Below are 18,631 nucleotides of genomic sequence, written 5' to 3'. Positions count from 1 at the left end.
CATTCCTGGGAGCAAGTGGGACTGTGCACCTGCATCAGGGGTATGAACGTGAGAGTGAGAGGTGTGTGGCCTATGGGCTTGACGGAGAGGGCCAGCCAGCTTTGCTGCATAGAGCGCTTAGCTAGGACACAGGTGGGGTCAACAGAGGCCCTGACAGGATGAGACTTGGAGGGAGCCCGGGAGGTGGAAAGGGCCTCAGCTGGGAGTTGGAACACCTGAGTTTGAGTCTAGCTCTGCCAATAACTGTCTGGTGACTTTGTGTGTCCCTTCCCCTCCCTGGGGCTCGATGTCTTCAGCTCTAAGTCAGGAGGTGGGACCAGGTGGCTGTTCAGGTTCCTGCCGGCCACGGCATTCTGGAACCCTGGCTGGGGGGAGCCCACTGGGATGCCAGCTTCAGGATTAAGGTCCGAAGGAATCCCCGTGCGCCTGTAGAGCTAGAAAGAGCAAAGGTGGCACCTGCCTGCCGTCTGGACCCCACAGCGGGAGACAAGGAGTTTGGGGCCAGGCAGAGTGAGGGTGAGGGGACGCTTTCTCACAAGGGTGTGGAAGGGAAAACGGGGCCAGCGAGAGCCCATGATTCCCACCGTGGCCTGAATGCTGTGATGAGCCACTGAGACCTGGCAGGAAACCGCCCTTTGCTGCCAGGAGCTGGGCATCGAGGAGCCAGAGGGGACACCTGGCCACACCCCGGTCAGGGGTGGTGCCAAGCTGGAGTTGGGAGCCAGGGAGAGGTGCTGGTGGGGAGCAGGGGCCCAGAAAATGTCCCCATATCCCCAGGAACCAGGGACGCCTCAGCCCGCGGCTCTGAGCGCTAGAACTCCGCCTGCCCCTCAACACAGGCAGCAAAGGCCTCAGACAGCCCCCAAGCCCGAAAGCTTGCCCAGGGTCCCACGAGGAAGGGGCGAGCTATCCTGAGGCCACACGGTCTGCAGAGGTGGCGAGCTGAGAGGTAGGGGGGGCCCTGGGCTCCTGGCTGGGTGGGTTCTGACCTGGACACAGGCCAAGCCGCGCTGGAAGGTGCCCTCAGGGCAGTGGCAGCCCTCCTCGCAGCCATCGGAGAAGCAGCCCACCTGCCGCGTGATGTGGGCACAGGAGAAGGGGCACCCCTCGCCGGGCTGGCACTCCCGGTACAGTCGCCCAGCCGGGCAGCCTGCCTCTGAGGCAACACCCGCGTCAGTGCCCAGCTCCGGCCCTCACTGCCCTTGCTGCCTCCTTCTGTGCCCACCTCACCACCTGCCTCTTACTCACCCCACTGCCCGACCCCTATGTCCCCCAGTCATACCGACAACACCCTCCCTGGGCTGTGCCCCTCAGGGACAACGTCACGCCCACTCCCACTGGCTCCCTGACCCTTGGCACAGCCCAAGTCTGGCTACTTCCTCCTCTACTTGCCCATCACTGGCGTGGTCAAAAGGCACATGTGAGTCAGGGTCAAAGGCCGACATGGGACTCAAGCCTAAGTCGGAGTGTCAAGGGCAGAGCCTGGCGGGGCTCACCTCTGCAGACCTGCGTGTGGCAGGTGCGGCTCTGGCGGGCAGGCCCCGGGCAGGGGGGCCGGGCGCAGCGACGGGAGCGCAGCTGCTCCCCTCCCCCGCATGAAACACTGCAGTCCTCCCAGGGGCCCCAGGGGCCCCACACCCCAGGGCCAGGGCAGCCGGGCACCTCTTGGCACTGCAGGATGCCCGCCACACAGGTGCTGGGGACAAGGAAGGGGGCTTCAGAAGACAGGCCCCCGCCCACCCACCCGAGGGCCCTATTGCCAGCCTGGCAGCCCATCCCCTCCCTGCTTCTCTTGGCTCACCAGTTGTCACATGGCCCTGTCACCATCTCTCCAGGTTCCAGGCTCTCCCAGGAGCTGAGCCCAGACCCTGCTGACCGGCTCTGGTTCTCAGGGATCCCTGAGGGCACAGGAGTTGGGGTGGGGACTCCAGATAGCTCAGTGCACTCCCCAATCCCTCCTCCTACCCCACTGCCTCTACCTCCCTCCCCACCAGACTCCACCCCACAGCGCCTGGGATCCTGGATGTGGGAGATGGAAGCCCCAACCCGGACCAGCCCAGGGATGCGGTGGGATGCAGGGGAGACTAAGGCCCGGAGTGTTGGGGAGGCCAGGGTGCCTATTCCTGTCCTGTGGTCCCAAGTTGGGCCCTGTGGTCAGAGGGGCAGGGGCCAGGCAGGCGGGCACTGCAATGCTCAGGGGACCTGCGGGCGAGGGCGAGGGGAGCACTGACCCATGGCTCCAGGCTGGTACTGGCAGCGGCAGTGGGTAGGGGACACACAAAGGCCATCCTGGGACAGCTGCCCGGGGGGGCACCCACAGCTGGGCTGGCAGCCCGTTGAGCCTGGCTGGCACTCGATTCCTGGGGACAGGTCCTGGCAGGAACGGGGGCAGGGCCGCCCACAGGGAAGAAGCCCCTGGCCACCCCCACAGTCTGCGGCAGAGGGGAAGCAGAGAGGGTGGGTGCTGAGTGGGGGCCCACCCTCAGGGATCCCAGCTCTCAGCTGACAAGCTCTCCTGCCACACCCACTGCCTGCACCGACCTTCCACTTGCCCCAGGGCCACGAGGTGAGTGACCCAAGGGCTGCCCCTCAAAGACAGTGACATGTATGTGTATGGGGGCCTAACAGTCAGAGTCAGCATCTCCCCAGACCTACAAGGGACCCTCCCAGACCTCTGCGGAAGCCCTCACCTGTGCATTGCGTGGAATTGTCCTGGCAGGGGCGACTCTGCCTGTGGCCCCCAGGACAGGGCCTGCCTCCCTCGGTGGGGGGCCAGCTACACACCCGGCTTCGATGGGACTGCCCCAGGCACGTGTCACAGGGAGACCACGGTCCCCATGGGCTCCAGGCTCCGTCCACTGTGCCAGGAAGACAGAATCATCTGCCTTAGGAGGCCCAGCCTACTGGGATTGGAGCAGACTAGACTAGTGGGGGCACCTCACCTGGGCACGTGGTGGGGTTGGGGCAGGTCTCCCTCTGATGCTGGACCCCTGCCTCCCCGGCCTCCCCAGGGCACGGGGCCCCCTTGTGCTGAGGAGCGGGGCAGGTGCAGGCCCTGGAGCGGATCCTCGTCTGGCCCCTGCAGGGCTGGGTGCACGCTGTCCACTCCGACCACGGGCACCAGCCGCCAGGCACTGTGGGGGACAACGGAGGGCACCAGACGGAGTGTGGAGCTGTGCTTTCCCGAGTCCCAGCCCTCTGTGCTCCTGGGCCACTCCTCCTCACCTCCCTCTGAGCTGGGTACGTACCTGGGCAAGGCAGGTCTGTGCAGGTCAGCCTCCCCTCCGAGCAGGTGCTAGGCGGGGCATGCGGGCACAGGAGGGAGAGACACGCTCAATCCTGCCTGTGCCTGCCACATGCACCCCTCTTGGGCTGCCTCGTTCCTTCCCCTCACCCCTACGCCCCCCGTCTTCCTCCGAAGTCTCGGTCTGTGCCCCCTCCCTTTCTCTAGCGCCTCCAGACCCTGCTCCCTGTCCCACTGAGGGCCCTCTCGGTGTCCCGCGGACTGTGTGTCCTACTGGGGAATGATTAGAGGTTGTCTGCTGCCCACTGGGGCCAGACAGCGGGAGGAAACACTGTACCGGTCACACCTCCCCCTCAGAGCACATGCTCAGCTCTTGGTCTCCCAGAGCGCAGACCCATGGAGCTGGCCGCCTAAGTTCCCTCACCTATCAGACAGGGGTTAGGGTGCCTGGCATATCTTCTCAGGGATTGTGGGAGTCTAATGTGCATCGGCTGAGACCAGGAGAGCTCAGGTGCACCACGTATGAAATGGGCTAGCCCTGCCTTCACCCTGCACCTGAGTCCTGCCCTCACCCTGCCCTCACCCCTCCACCTGCATCCTGCCCACACCCTGCCCTCACCCCTGCACCTGCATCCTGCCCTCACCCCTGCATCTCCATCCTGCCCAAGCCCTGCCCTCACCCTGCCCTCACCCCTGCACCTGCATCCTGCCCTCACCCCTGCATCTGCATGCTGCCCACGCCCCACCCTCACCCCTGCACCTGCATCCTGCTCTCATCCCTCCACCTGCATCCTGCCCTCACCCCTGCACCTCCATCCTGCCCATGCCCTGCCCTCACCCCTGCACCTGCATCCTGCCCGCGTCCCTGCCTCACCAGTAATTGCAGCCGTCCGGCCTCGCCAGCTGAGTGCCCGGACGGTGCCGCTCCCCAGTCAGCAGGTCCAAGCAGCTGCAGTGGCCAGGCTGCACGCAGATGGCCCCGTCAGCACTAAGCACCTGGCCCGGGGGGCAGTAACAGCCGGGCTGGCAGTGCCACACACAGTGCTGGGGACAGTAAGAGGGGGCTCTGGTCAGCAGAAAACAGGGCCTATGGGGGCGGGGAGAGGCTGCCTTGGGAGTCAGCGCAGTCACAGGAGGGAAGATGAAGAAGGAGGCTTGAAGGGCGGAAGGGAGAAAGTGCGATGCTCCAGTTCATGGTCATTATGTTCTAGACACAGTTTATGCCTCGAAGCTTTGTTAAGAAAGGCAGCGAAGGTAACAAGCCCTTCTTGGAGTTTCCATGGAGTCCCTGCCTTGGCCCCTCCCCAGGGGAGGAGAGGGAAGGGAGAGGAGAGCCTGTGAGGAGCTTCCCTGGTGGGAGTGTTCTCCAAATGTGAGCCCCACGGAGAGTTCAGTGGGGAACCTGGGTATCTCCCAGACCTCCCCAGAAGTTAGGCAGAGTGGACCAGACGGCTGGCGGGAGGCAGGGCCATTTGGGAAGGAGCTGGATCCTCTTGGGGAGACTGGGATCCAGGCACCACCCCTTCCTCCTCCCTCTCTCTGTGAGGAGCCTCCCCGACCTCCTTAGACAGGGCCCCACAAGGGCCCCACGCAGGACCCCACAGCACCATCCCTTCTCCACAGCTCTCAGCATCTTTGGTTAGGATCTATTTCCCCATCACAATGCAGGCTCCACAGGACAGGGACAGAGTCTGTGTTTGCTTCTGTCCCTCTCCATGGTCCTGGGCAGGCACTCAGTAGAGGCTCACACACCCGAGCACAGACACACACAAACACACACGGGTACAGGCACACGCGCACACACACGCACACACAGTCAAGGTCTGTACACCCAAGTGCTGGTGGTGTTTAAGATGAGATAATGGAATAATTCCCCCTTCCTATGTGTTTATGCTATTTTTGTCATAAAATGTTTAAATCGAGAAATCTTTGCTGCAATGAGACAAGGGCTGCTGGATGAGGCTCACTCCCTGGAACAAGGGGAGCTGGCCTGGTGGGCGATGACCCCACACCGCCCCACCAGTGCTGGGCTGCCCCAGGCCGGAAGGGGCCATGCCCCAAAGCCACACCTTGCCCTCCCACAAAGTGACCCTTGGGGCAGAGGTCAGGCGGGCATGCCGAGGGAGCCCGGACTCACCACTAGGTCGTCACAGGAGCGTGGACAGGGAGGGCCACAGTGGCTGTACTCGGCCCCCTGAATGGCAGTGCAGTTGGTCACTAGGGGAGGGGACAGGATGGGCTGAGTGTGTGGGTCGCCCATCCTGGCCCGTCGCCCTGTAACGCTTCCTCCAGCTTTCCCGCCTCTGCTCCTTGACTCCCACCCCCCATCACAGCAGGTACCTGGGCATGGCAGAGCCTGGCAGGCCTCCCCCTGGGCCCGAGGCCCCTCGCAGTAATCGCCCAGGCCCTGGGGTGGGGGCTGGTCACAGGCTCGGGTCCGGCTCCGCAGGCCTCCCCCACAACTCCGGCTACAGCTGGACCAGGGCCCCCAAAGACCCCAGCCCCCAGCTCCTGGGGGGACAGCAGAGGAAGAAGGGGGGGCTTGGCCGGGGCTGGGAGCAGCTGGTGCAAGGCAGCGGGTATCCACAGGGCACAGAGGGCCCCATCCAGGGCTCCGTGGGACTCACGATCACATCCTGGCAGGAGGCAGGGCTCTTCCTCAGCTTCGGGGCCTGGGCAAAGAGGCGTGGCTGAGGCCGGTGGGGGCAGCAGCACCTCGCTGGATGGCACCACGCCAGGGGGCCTGGTGCAGAAGCGGTGCCGGTGGCGTCGGGCAGGGCCACAGGAGGCCGAGCACTCGCTCCAGGGGGTCCAGGGCGACCACGTGGGCTGACCTGAGTGTGCACAGGAGAGGGAGGTGGAGAGAGGACAGAGCAAGCGCAGGCTGGAGGGGCCAGCTGGCAGAGATGATGCACAAGGACGGGGTGCCCCTCCTCCCTGCCCCCACCTCTCCCGAGGGCTTTCCCCAGCCCCTGCACAGGCCCACTGCGGTGACAGGGAGTGTACAGGGGGCGTCTGGAGTGGCCCCTTCTCACCCTCCGCACAAGGCCAGGAGGTGCAGTTGGTGATCAGCCCAGAGACACAGGAGCTGGAAGGGGAGCCACAGAGGTCAGCGAGCTGCTACAGGCTGAATCGTGTCCCCTCAAATTCTTATGTTGGAGTCTGAACATATGTGAACGTGACTGCAGAATGTGACCTTATTTGGAGAGAGGGTCTTCACAGAGGTGATCAAGTTAAAACGGGGTCATTAGGGTGACCCGAATCCAACATGACAAAGGGGAAACGTGGACACAGAGACAGACTTGCACGAGGAAGATGACGGGAAGACACAAGGAGAGGACGGCCACATGGATACAGACTGGAGGGATGCAGCGACAAGCCCAGCAGTGCCAAGGGTTGCCAACAACACCAGAAGGGCAGAGGGGCCTGGCACAGATTCTCCCTCACAGCCCTCGGGGGAACCAACCCTGCCGACACTTCATCTTGGATTACTAGTCTCCAGAACTGTGGGAAGATAAACTTCGTGTTCAAGCCACCCAGTCTGCAGTGTTGCTGCAGCAGCCCCCGCAGACTGAGACAGGTGGGAAGAGAGAAGATTGGTCGGGATGGCATGGGCAAGGGGGCAAGAGGCTTGGCCTCAGAGAGCTGGCTGGCTGTGCCCATGATGGAAGGGGCGTCTCCATGGCCCCCTAGAGGCCAACGTCCCTGCCTGCCGCGGAGGAGGAACAGCAGGGTCCTTAGGGGTCACGGGGCCACTGTGTTGGAGGTGGGGTCTCACCAGTTCTCACACGGACGAAGCACAGCGCTGCCCGGGGGGTGGAGGTGCCCCCCGTGGACACAGGGGCAGTCCTGGGTGGGCACACACACATTGTTCTGGAATCAAAAGCCTTCTGTCATCTTCGGGTTTCTGGCCTGGCCTGCTCCCCTGGTCAGAGCTCAGCACCCCCTTCTCAGGCTCACACCCTCAAACAGCAACTCCTCAACATCGGAAACACACCCCATCAGCCGCAGGGACCATGTGGAGAGGGCACGGACCCCCCAATTTCTGAGAGAAAAAGACCATCTCCAATCACAGGACGTGAGACTGAACTGTGCAATGTCCCTGAAATCAACTAACAAAATAGGAAATGTGCAATTCATACGGCAATGATGTAAAAAAAACCCACATTTTCATCAACAAAATAAAACCAGACAAAACTATGTGCACAGGGAGTTTGGAAAGAAGTCGCTAGTGTCTCAAATTTTAATAAAACAGCCATCCAGCAGCATGATTCAAAGTCAAATGTACTGAGGTTTGCAGGCCAGGCCCTGGGAAACACTTTACCGTCTTACAGACTTACAGGCGCACCTTATGACCCCGATTTTACAAACGAAGACACTGAGGCATAAGAGTCCTCAGCCTGAGGTCACAGAGCTACCAGTGGAAGGTCCTGGTTGGAACCCAGACCTGATGGGAGTCTGTCCCTTAACCACACCCATGGTCCAGCAGCACCTCTGTAAGCCCTCCCCACTGCCCCACAAGCTTTTGTCCAAACTCCACCAAGCTGGCCTCATTTCCCAGCCCTGGTTCCCACCACCCCCCAAATGGAGTGGCCACCTCCCTGCTCTCCACGTCCTCCAGTCTCTGACAGTCAAATCAGGTCCACATCCTCCAGGAAGCCCACCATGACTGACCCAGCCCCCGCCAGTCTGCACCGCATGCTCCACAACGTGCAGAGCTCACTTCCTGTGCATCGGATAGTCCTGTCTTCATTCTAGAGGCTCCGGGTCTGGTCTCCCCAGACTGGAGGCTTCTTGAGAGCAGAGCCTGCTCTTTCCCTACAGTGTAGCCTAGCCCAAGACTGAGCATACAGTAGGTGCTCGATAAATAACTGGTGATAACATAAGAGGACAGAGCGCTCAAGCAGGCAGGAATCATAAAGACTTTCTAGACCTATCACCATTTCACAAACCAGACCACAGAGGCCTGAGGAGACACGAATGCGACTCACCCAGGGTCCCCTGCTGCTGCCAGCGGAGCTGAGCTTGACCCCCGAGGTCACTGCCCTGTCCTCGATTCTGCAGCGTCTCCCTGTCTCCAGCCCCGTACCTTTGGCTCTGCCTCTGCCCAGGCCCCGCTTGTCCCTTCCTTGCCACCAGGGTCCCCAGGCCCAGAAGAGGCCAGGCAGGGAGGACACTCACCAGCAGGAGCATTCTGGAAGGGCAGTAGCAGCCGGGGTGGCAGGTCTGGTTAGTCCCTTGAGGAGCGCTGAGCTCTGCACAGGAAGCAGGGCCCTGGGCACAGTCCAGCCACCGCTTGCCCCTGGGACACATGCCAGGCACGGGCCCTGGGGACAAAGAAATTGACAGCCCAGCCCAGGTGCACTCAATTCTCCTGGGGCTCCCAACCCTGGAGAGGCATCAGCTCCAGGAGTGGCTGGGTAGGTCGTGGGGCTGCACAGGAGCTCACAGAGGGGGTCCCCGGGGTGACAGGGAGGGGCTGACCAGCCCCTGGGTCAGGTGCAGATGAGAACTGAGGACAGGCGCGGTGGAGAAGGTAGGTCCCCAGGGCAGTCCTCACCTGCACAGGGCTGTAGGCCACAGGTGGAGAAGTCCATCGGGCTGTGCGGGCCACTACCTCGGGTGCGGTTCCGGTAGCCACCACCGCAGGGCACGGAGCATGGAGACCAGGGACCCCACTCCCCACCAGTACCTGGGGGTGGCACCCAGGTCACTGCAGCCCTGTCCCCCACACCCAGCACGTCTCCTCCTCCTCCTCCCACCCAGACACTCAGTCACTCCTCCCCCTGGACCGCAGACACCGCAGCGTCACACCTCGGGAGAACTCACTGGAACAAGGCTGGCCTCCAGGGATGACCCCTCTTAGGGTGCTCTGGGGACCACATCTTAGTGGCAACTCTTAGGGAAAGCCCTTGGACCTCTCTCGGGGTCCCGGGGGAGGGACTCGGAGTGTTGGCTCCTTTCTGGAGGGTTCTGAGGACCTTGCTCTCACCTTGACATGGCCGCAAGCTACAGAATTTGGCCTCCATGTTGGGGCCCTGGCAGACAGCCCCCCCGAAGGCAGCCGGGGGTGCAGTGCCCGCCCGGAAGCGCCGCTGAATGCCCACGTTGCAGCTGCGGCTGCAGAGCGTCCACGGGGTCCAGGGGCTCCAGCCACAGGCCACTGCAGGGTGAGTGTCAGGGGAGAAGCACAGTATGTGTGAGACCAGGTCAAGTCACCCCTGACCCCAACTTCCCCGAGGCACCACCGACACCCCCAGGGTGGATCTCTGAAGGGGCCAGCAGCCCACACTGCCGATTTCCTGGGCACCAGCGGTACCTGGGCAGAGCTCCGAGGTGCACACCATCTCGCCAGAGATGCAGGTGCTGCAGAGAGAGAGCCACAATCAGCCCCTGCCCCTTGGAGCACTGTCCCTAGGGGGAAGTGGCCAGGACCACCGCGTCCACCACACAGAAGAGAACCCTGAGGGTCTGGCAAGTAAGGCAAGTTGTCGCTTGTGCCACGCGAAGTTCATGGCGTGCCCCAGGATTCTCACCAGGTGAGAGCTCTACCCTCTGTGACCCCCAACGCCCAGGCACCCTGCTGCCCTTTGTCCCGCAGTTTTATCAAGGAGTCGCCGCTGCACACTTTTTATTCCATTTGTGTGCATTGAACACTGCACTGAAGTGACTCTGAGCAACTCTTCAGGGCCAGGTCAGAGTGACTTAGGAAGAGCAGACCCCAGCTTGCGTCTCCTGGGAAGGAGGACGCTGCGCTTTCTTCCCTCTTTTCTCCAACAAGTGCTTTAAAACCCACTTGTCAAATACATGGAAGTTCCAGAAAAAGAATCCAAGAGAGAAAAAGCAAAAGAGAAGGAGGTGGGGGAAGAGGAAGAATGAAGCAGGGAATTGGAGGAGGCGCTGGGGATAGAAAAGAAAAAGATTGAGAAAATGAAATGAAAGAAACGGACAAAGAGGGAAAGGAGTTAGTGCGCCCCCTGCTGGCAGGGTCTGGTGTCAGCTTGAGTGTTGGGCGCTTTAAGGTTTCTGAGCAGAAATTAGCGGCTCCAGGTAGGGGGTTATATTCAGGAAAGAGAAACAGAGGTAACTGGAGGAGCGGTTCGAAGCCCCTCTCCAGGCGCTAGTTCCATCCCTCACCTCTCTCAGCCTCAGTCTTCCCATAAGTGAAATGCGCATGTCAGTTCCTCACCAACGCCCAGCCCTCGAGGCCAGGCTTATCTCATTGCCTTCAGCACTCCCTCTGCCCATGCCTGGCATCATGATGAACTTCCACCACGCCCCCCACCGTGTATATGAGTCCATGCCTGCCCACCTCTGGAGCCACCAAGCCCCTCTCCCACCCTCTCCACCCTCACCCCCGTGCTGGGGGCCTACCAGTTGTTGCAGGAGTCCAGCTGAGCCACTGCTCCTGGCGCGTAAAGCTGCCCGTGTAGCTGGCAGGGGCACTGACTGTGGGGCAGGCAGCTGGCGTTGTGCAGGAAGAGGCCAGGGGGGCAGGTGCAGCCGGGCGCACAGAAGGCCGTGCACTCCACCCCAGGGCCCTGTGCCAGGCACAGCCGAGGGCACGGGCCCCCCTCCTGGCGGCACTGCTCCGCTGAGCGGAACACCATGTCTCCTGGGCACTGAGCTGGACAGGAAAACAGTGGATCTCAGGGATAAGAGGGAAGGGCAGGGAGATGGAGGGACAGAAGGGAACTTGCATGCAGGTGGCTGGGTGGCAGCCTGTCAGCAGGACTGAGAAGCCAGAGGAAGCCCCCTCCCTCAGGCCACAGCCAGTGCCTGGTCCCCAGGGGGCGGGAGCTGAAGGAGACACAGGAAATCTGGCAAAATCTGTCTTAGTTCAAGGCATGGCCCCTCCTGGAGCCAGAGGTCAGTGATGTGTGGAGGTGGGGGCTGGGGGTCAAAATCCCCAGGGGCTGGCTGGACATGGTAGCTGGAGAATGGGAGTGGGGGTGGCACCTGTGCAGGGCTGCGTGTTGCAGTCCCTGGTCTGGCTGTGGGGTCCTTGGCACTCAGGGTCCCCAGGAGCCGAGCCAGAGCAGCTGCGCCCACGTGTCTGGATGCCTCCATCACAGAGGGCTGAGCAGGTGGACCAAGGGGCCCACAGACCCCACACACTTGGCACTGTCAGGAAGACCCGAGTCGACTGTCATGGACACGGCAAGGACATGGGCAGGGGATGGGGTGTGGGAGGGGTCAGAGCTGTGCGGCGTGCAGGGTCTTAACTGTAGCTTCAGCCCCCACCAACATCCACACCTCCTGGGCTGTCCCAAACACTCCTTCAGGCCAGGCCCACCCTATTAGTCATGGGCTGGGCTTCCTGGGGGGATGGCTAGATGGGGAGAAGCTTGGGACAATAACCAGGTTTGCCCCCTCCCTGCCCCAGTGTTGAGAACCTGCCTAACAGGACATTCTTCTCCTGTGCTCCTCACCCACCCCAGTGCCCAGGCAACCCCAGGGAGAGGGGGGCATACCTGGGCACACAGGGGGGCTGCAGGGTTCCTCCTGGGTGGCCTCTCCTGGGCAGGACGTGTTCCTGGGGCTGGGGCAGAGCCGGGATCGACTGCGCCAGCCGGGGCCCCCTCCAGGGACGAGACAGCTCAGGGAGCAGGAGGACCAGGGTGCCCAGGGCGTCCAGCCCAGTGCCTCTGCAGGGGAAGGGCAGCCTACTGTAGGGGTCCTGGCAGGGTTGGGGAGGACTGGGGCACCCGGGTCAGGTCTGAGAGGCTATGGGGGCCAGAGAAGGCCTCATGAGGATAGGGAGTGCCTCCCTGGGCTCGGGCGCAGCTTCTGCCCCTCTGGGACCCCCACTGTCGGGCCCAGGTCTCACTTTCAGAGCAGAGCCTCCCTGAGCCCAGCTCCAACTCGTCCCCACCTCCATCCGTGGGCATACCTGCACCTCAACAGGTCCACTACCCATCCTCACATTTTCCCCCAGACCAAGTCTTTCAGAGCTTTCTAAACAACTGGCCTTCACTCAGCTTCAAAGCTGGAAACCCCAGAGACCCCTCGGACACCTGTCAGTGCACCAGCAGCCATGCATCACTGGCCCCTCCCTCCTTCTCCTGCTGCAAGAGCCTGGCCCAGACCCCTGGACCCACACCTGCACCCCCAACTCTCCTGTTCTCTCCTCCGCCCCATCCCCGGGCAGCGGAAAGAAGGAGCCAGTCTAGGCACCTCTGTCTGTCTAGGCGCTCCTGACCACCTCCCCAGCCCCACACGCACAGCCAGCGGCTTCAGCCTGCCCCCTCGGCCTGCTCTCAGATACCCTGCCCGCCCGGGCCAGAGCTCCTGGGCTGCCTCTGTGGGAGGAGGATGCCGCCTGGGCCCAGGCCTCCCCTCCGTCTGCTCCTCGTCAAAGCCCCGGGCATCAAGGCTTGGTCCAGGGCTGCCTCTTGGATGGGGAGGCTTCACTGACCACTCATGCAGAGTGACCATGGCCGAGCCCACCGTGTTCCTAGGGCAGGGATGGGGGGAGCAAGGCCGACCCTGGGAGGGGTAGTGGGCTCCTGCCTCCCAGCTCCTGGCCATACCTGTCCCGCACTCCGTGTGGCAGGCCTGCACCTCCTGCCTGTCGCCTTCACACGGGGCACCGCCAGAGGCGGCTGGAGGGTTGGAGGGAGACCTGGGGAGAGAGGCAGCCTTGGCATCCACTCTCCTCTCCCTGCCCCTCACTCCTGCCCTCTTCTTCCTTCTGTCCTCAACCACCACCCTCTCCCGCGCAGGCTCCTTGGCTCCCACCAGCACCGGCCCAGCTCAGCTGGCTCTCTCCCTCCACCACACCCCTTTCCTTCCTTCTCCCATTTTCCTTTCCCTCCCTCGCTGGCTCTGTCCTGCACACCTGAACCTGGCCCTCACTCCAGAGCCACAGGAGCGGTCGCAGGGACCCCAGGAGGACCAGGCTGACCAGCCGCAGGGCACAGGACAGCCCCCTGGTTCACACAGCAGCACGCCCTTCTCACAGGTGCTGCAGAGGAGGGAGAGGCCGAGGAGGTCAGGACTGGGGAGGGTGGGGTGGGAGGGGACCGTCCCCTGACTCAGGCCCTCCCCGCGGAAGCAGATGCCCTCACCACTGGCTGCAGTTGTCCAGGAGGAAGGGCACCCCTGGCTGCTTCAGCTCTTCGCCCACAAGGCAGGGGCACTGGGAGAGGGGCAGGCAGCGACTGTCGTGGAGGAGGAGCCCAGGGGGGCAGCGGCATCCTGGGGTGTGGGGGAGGAGGGCACTCAGTCCCAAGTGTAGGGGGCAGCAGGGAGGGGAGGCTGGAGACTGAGGACTGATGGGCACCCCACACTCCCCCCGAGGGCTCTGTCCACAGCAGCCCTGCTCTCTGGGTCTGCCTCACCCTCCAGACAGCGTCCACTGCAGCTTCTGTTGGCCTCGGGATCCAGGCAGGAGGGTGGGCATGGGGGCACCAGCCCCTTCTGGCACAACTCAGCACTAACGTGCACACGGCCCAGCCCACAGTCTGCAGGGAGATGGGCACCAGGCGGGGTGGGCACCAGGAGGCCCAGAAACTCTCTTCAACAGCCCCACCCCCACGGGGCTCCACCCTTGGATGCCCCTGCCCCGCCCAGCTTGCCTACCTGTGCCCCCTGTGCAGGGCTGCAAGCCGCAGGGTGCTCTCTCTTGGGAGGCCCCAGGACAGGGGGCGCCACCATTCTTGGGCGGGGGGTCCACACAGCTCCTCCGGCGACTCCGATGGCCACCTCCACAGGAGACGCTGCAGCGCCCCCAGGCCCCCCACACAGCCCACGCCCCAGCCACTGCAGGGGGAGGAAGAACGGGTGTGGACCATGTGAGCCCGAGGAGATGTGGACCTTGCTAGAGAGAGTGGGGCTGCAGAGCAGAGAGGACCCTGGACAGCCGCTAGCACCCCGGGGACTCCACAGCTTCCTCTCCTGTCCCAGGAAACCTCCCCTAGGAAAGCTCTCTAGATGCCTCCCAGAATAAAGAATGGCTCTAGCGCCTGGAAAGGGGCTGGAACAGTGGGAATCCTGGAGCAGGGCGCCCCCTGGTGGCAGCGGACAGAAGCTGGGTTAGGAGGTCAGATGCAGGGGCTAGAGAGACCCCGGTGCGGGCAGCCCCTCTCTGGAAGGCAGAGGCAGGGTGGGGGCGACTCTCTTGGATCCATAGAACAAAAGGGCTACAAGGCCTTCTGCTCAGAGCCCAGGATAAGTGGCACAGCCCATTAACACCCTCATCTGAGGTGGGAGCGGCTGCTGCTGCTCCAGTTTCCACGCTCCAGGAGGTTAGGGACCCATCCAGGGCCACTCAGGCAGGGAAAGGGAAGGACTGGGGAGCAGGCTTCCTGACGAGGCCTTTGGAGGTGCAAGGCTGTGACATCAGAGGGGGCTGTCCTCCTAGAGTCCCGGAGAGGAGCCTGGACACCAGGGTGCCAAAGGAGAGCAGGGGCTTCTCCCTGGTGTGGGTCTCAGATGGGAACCCACCCCAGGCGTCCCACCTGGGGCTGAGGAGGCCTGGGGGCCTGGGATGCTGGTTACCTGGGCAGGCCTGCATGAAGCAGGGCTGGCTGCGGAGCCGGTCAGGCGGGCAGCTGCCCCCAGGCAGGGGAGGCCACAGCAGCTCCCGGCGCTGGAAGGCGAGGCCCAGGCCACAGCTACGGCTGCAGCTGCTCCAGCCAGACCAGGGTGCCAGCCCACAGTCCACTGCAGGGGGACAGGTGGGCCGGGTTCAGAGGGGGCTCATGCAGGGGCAGGGCCCTCAGCGGTGCCCCCGGGCCTGGCACATACCACAGCCATCCTCATCCGAGCCATCCTGGCAGTCGGGGTGCCGGTCGCAGCGCCGCTCGGCGGGCAGGCATTCCCCACTGCCACAGCTCAGCTGGCTAGGGGAGCAGAGAGCTGGTGAGGCCGGCAGCCCAGGCAGGGCCGTGGTGGTGGGCACCGTGAATGGCTCAGTGCCTGCTGCCCGTGGAGGGGGACAGAAAGGGAGCCACATAAGTGATTCCAGCTGGATGATAAATCGAGCCCCTTCAATCTCAGGCCAAGAGCAGGACAGAACCTGCTGACCAAGGCCCTGCCCTCGCCTTCCTGCAGATGCCTCCTGCGCCTAGGGCAGGCTTCCCTGTCCTGTGTGTGTGAGATCGTGGGGTTTTTGGTCTACACAGGATCTCTCACAGTCCCTCTGCTTGTCAACAGCTCTTGGAGAGTCCAGAGAGGCCAGAGTGTCTAGAAGAACTGGTCACACTCTCGGGTACCGCCTTCCCGAATGGTGCTCCCTGGGGTGCCCCTTCCTGTGATTGGTTAACAGTTTATTTCTCCTCTTCTGATTGGAAAACTAGACTTTGAGCACAGTGATCTACTTTTGATGGATGGATGGATAGGTGAATAGAGAGACGGATGGATGGATGGGTGAATGGATGGATGGGTGAATGGATGGATGGGTGGACGGATGGGCGGATGGGTGGATGACGGATGGATGGGTGGGTGGATGGATGATGGATGGGTGGATAGATTGGTGGATGAATGGATACATGGACGAACAGATGATGGATAATGGATGGATGGATGGATAATAGATGGATGGGTGAGTGGATGGATGGATGGATGGATGGATGGATGATGGATGGGTGGACGATGGATGGATGGGTGGGTGGATGGATGATGGATGGATGGATAGATGGGTGGATGAATGTATACATGGATGAACAGGTGGATGGATAATGGATGGATGGGTGGGTGGATGGAAGATGGATGGATGGGTGGGTGCATGGATGATGGATGGATGGATGGATGGGAGGATGGATGGGAGGATGGATGGATATATGGATGAACACATGGATGGATTAATGGATAGTTAGATGAGTCTCCTAAAAGGTCAGACAGGTTTTATAAAGCAGGCTGGGGCCCAAGACCTATCCCATTCCCCCTCTTCACCATCCCCAAGACACACACATTCCTGGTTGTTTTACCCACTCAGTTTCTTTCCAATCCCTGCTGCCCCAAGCCTCTCCTGGGTCCTTCCCATATGAACTAGAAATAGGGAGCAGGGACTTCTCCAAACTGAAAGCCCTCTTGCCATCACCACCCACGTGACACCAGACCCTCCAGGGAGGCCTGCGGGGCCCCATGCTCACCGCAGTGCCTCTCATCGGAGCCGTCCAGACAGTCCTCTCTCCCGTCACACAGCTGCTCCTGGTCCACGCAGCCCAGCACCTCGCAGGGCACCTGGCCTGGGCCGCACTGCACTAGCGGGAAGGGCCCCGGGGCAACGCTCTGGCCTGTGGGCACCACCGCAGCCAGCTGACCGGACACACGGCCTACCCTGTCCTCCCTCCCTTGGTCACCTCCAGCAGCCCCCAGCCTCCCTCCTCCTGACTTCTGGTCTGCTCCCACTTCCTGCATCTCTTGGGATAACAGAAAAGTGAACTGTGTCAGGAAGCTTGGGTCCCAGGCCTGGTCTTACCAAAACCCTGACCTTCAGCTGTGTGACCTTGAGCAGAGCCGCCAACCTCCCCGGTCCTCTGTCCCCTGCAGGGAAGTTGCTGGGATGCAGAGGCTTTGCAGGCAGGAGGCTGTGGAATCTTACCAGCAGGGGCCACTGGAGTCATCGGGTGGGGGGAGAGCTCTGTCATGGCTGCCATTTCCAGTTGCAGGGCCTCGGCCTTGGGCTGGGGTGTGAGGGGGGTGGTCACGGTCTGCACGGATTCCGCAGGAGTCTGGCGAGGAGCCTCGGAGGCTGGGACGTAACTCACTGGCCCCTTCCCTGTGGGTGCAGAAGAGAGAGGGGTGAGGACCGCCAGCTCCCCCTCCCTGAGGTGAAGCCCACCCGGGCCCTAGAGAGGGTGTCCCAGGTTTCCGGGTGGTGCAGGGTGAGGACAGATACCACAGACTACAGCCCCCTTCCGAGGGGCTTCAGATCAACAAGGACGCGGGACTCAGTGGTTCCAAGAAGCACAGAAGCTTTTAGCCAAAAGCAAAGGAAAAGCTTGATTTCGAGCCGAGATTTATACTCTACTCCCAAGAAGACACACATGGCAGCTTCTGAGTCAAACTCACTGTAAAATAAGACACTGAGGGAGAAAAAGAACAGAGAATACTTAGTAGCAAAAGCAAACACTACTGGAGACTCAGGATCAGCGCATTGCTACAGCTGTTCAGAGAAACAGGTGGTGAGCTTCCTAGCAGCAACAGTGAAAAAGGGTTTGAGAGTCTCATTTTCTGACAAGATACTCATGTTAAAAGACAGCCTTTTTTCTAGAACCAGACTTAGAGGGAGATTAGAATTCTTCATGTGGGTGCGTATTACGGACCTGCATGACGGTACAAGTTACGTCACCTGCTTTTCACAAAAGACACGGAAACCCAGGCAGCCAGGCTCTTGAATAACTTTCATCAGAACTCATGGGATGGGACCATACAGGTCGTCTATAAGACCTCCTATTCTCTAGGATGGGGAAATTGAGGCCCAGGCAGGCAGTGGGCGAGCCCAACATCTGCTGCAGGAGAAGGTGAGAGCCGGGACACACCGGCTGCCCTGACAGCCCTCGCCTTCCCATCCTTGCTGAGAACTTCTCGCTGAAGACAGCTCTCCTCGGGCTAATGTGCAGTGAAAGATCAGGGGGAACATGCTAACGGGGTGACCCCGTCCTCCCCAAGCCCGCTTAGAGACCTCTGCCGCCAGCAAACACCACGGAAAGGGGCGCGGGTCTGCAGGAGGCAGCCACGCTGCGGGGCACAGGCTCAGCTTGGGCGCCAACCTGGGGCCTCACACCGTGGAATCTGGGAGGGTGGGCAGGGCAGGATCTGGTCAAGGCGTCCACGGTGACCATGTCTCCCCCACCAAGCCAACCCTGCTCAGTCCAGGGATGGCAAGGGTCAGGAGACTGAACTCTGAGATGTAAAAGGCAGGCGAGCTGGGGGTCTGGGGGGGGGCTGGGGTTTGTACATATACCTGTGGGGGGCACGGGTGACCCCTGTCCGGGATGCCAGCGTTTAGGCTCTGCCAGACCCTGCGGAGTGAGAGGACTCAGCTGCCCGTGCAGCCGGGGCCCTGAGGGCAGCTCCGCCTGGTGTCCAGGCATCGGCCTCTCATTCCCATCAGGAGGCACCTCAGTCCTACAGCCCCTCCCCTGCCCCCACGGCACAGGGCAGAGTCGGGAGTGGACACTTCAGGGCTGGGCACCCCCAGACTCAGGCCCCGCCCCCAGGGAGCTCTGGGCCAGTCTCACTACCCCACTGAGGGATCTGCTTCAGCCCTTGCCCCCCAAAACCCCATCCCCCCCAAACCCTCGCGTGTGCCTGGACGCTGTGGTCACTCTCTCATCTGGGTTCCTGACCAGGCTGTTTCCCAGTGAGAGTGCCCGCCCCTTGTCTCCACATTACAACCCTCCCATCCTTAAAAGCTTCCAGGGACCCCGGGCTCAG

The 18,631-nt window shown here is 62.1% G+C and overlaps 1 protein-coding gene across 1 annotated transcript in view; it reads right to left on the bottom strand.

The window, feature by feature from the left end:
* LOC101392177 (SCO-spondin) overlaps positions 1 to 18,631 on the bottom strand; it is a 57,121-nt gene that overhangs the window by 14,608 nt on the left and 23,882 nt on the right. Inside the window, 30 exon segments of the mRNA XM_087434669.1 lie at positions 990 to 1,156; positions 1,497 to 1,696; positions 1,802 to 1,898; positions 2,232 to 2,432; positions 2,691 to 2,858; positions 2,943 to 3,134; positions 3,249 to 3,295; positions 4,119 to 4,288; positions 5,382 to 5,461; positions 5,585 to 5,755; positions 5,872 to 6,078; positions 6,280 to 6,332; positions 7,023 to 7,117; positions 8,426 to 8,571; positions 8,805 to 8,936; positions 9,237 to 9,407; positions 9,564 to 9,610; positions 10,619 to 10,871; positions 11,204 to 11,368; positions 11,719 to 11,892; positions 12,778 to 12,869; positions 13,086 to 13,211; positions 13,315 to 13,444; positions 13,588 to 13,710; positions 13,829 to 14,008; positions 14,747 to 14,911; positions 14,996 to 15,169; positions 16,342 to 16,485; positions 16,794 to 16,970; positions 18,159 to 18,237. Coding sequence (XP_087290795.1) covers positions 990 to 1,156; positions 1,497 to 1,696; positions 1,802 to 1,898; positions 2,232 to 2,432; positions 2,691 to 2,858; positions 2,943 to 3,134; positions 3,249 to 3,295; positions 4,119 to 4,288; positions 5,382 to 5,461; positions 5,585 to 5,755; positions 5,872 to 6,078; positions 6,280 to 6,332; positions 7,023 to 7,117; positions 8,426 to 8,571; positions 8,805 to 8,936; positions 9,237 to 9,407; positions 9,564 to 9,610; positions 10,619 to 10,871; positions 11,204 to 11,368; positions 11,719 to 11,892; positions 12,778 to 12,869; positions 13,086 to 13,211; positions 13,315 to 13,444; positions 13,588 to 13,710; positions 13,829 to 14,008; positions 14,747 to 14,911; positions 14,996 to 15,169; positions 16,342 to 16,485; positions 16,794 to 16,970; positions 18,159 to 18,237 — 4,326 coding nt within the window.

This window comes from Ceratotherium simum, chromosome 1, assembly GCF_057802395.1.
Source record: "Ceratotherium simum simum isolate JZ-2026a chromosome 1, ASM5780239v1, whole genome shotgun sequence".
Lineage (NCBI taxonomy): Eukaryota > Metazoa > Chordata > Mammalia > Perissodactyla > Rhinocerotidae > Ceratotherium > Ceratotherium simum.
Note: the sequence above shows the minus strand (reverse complement) of the source record. Positions and strands in the feature narration are given on the sequence as shown.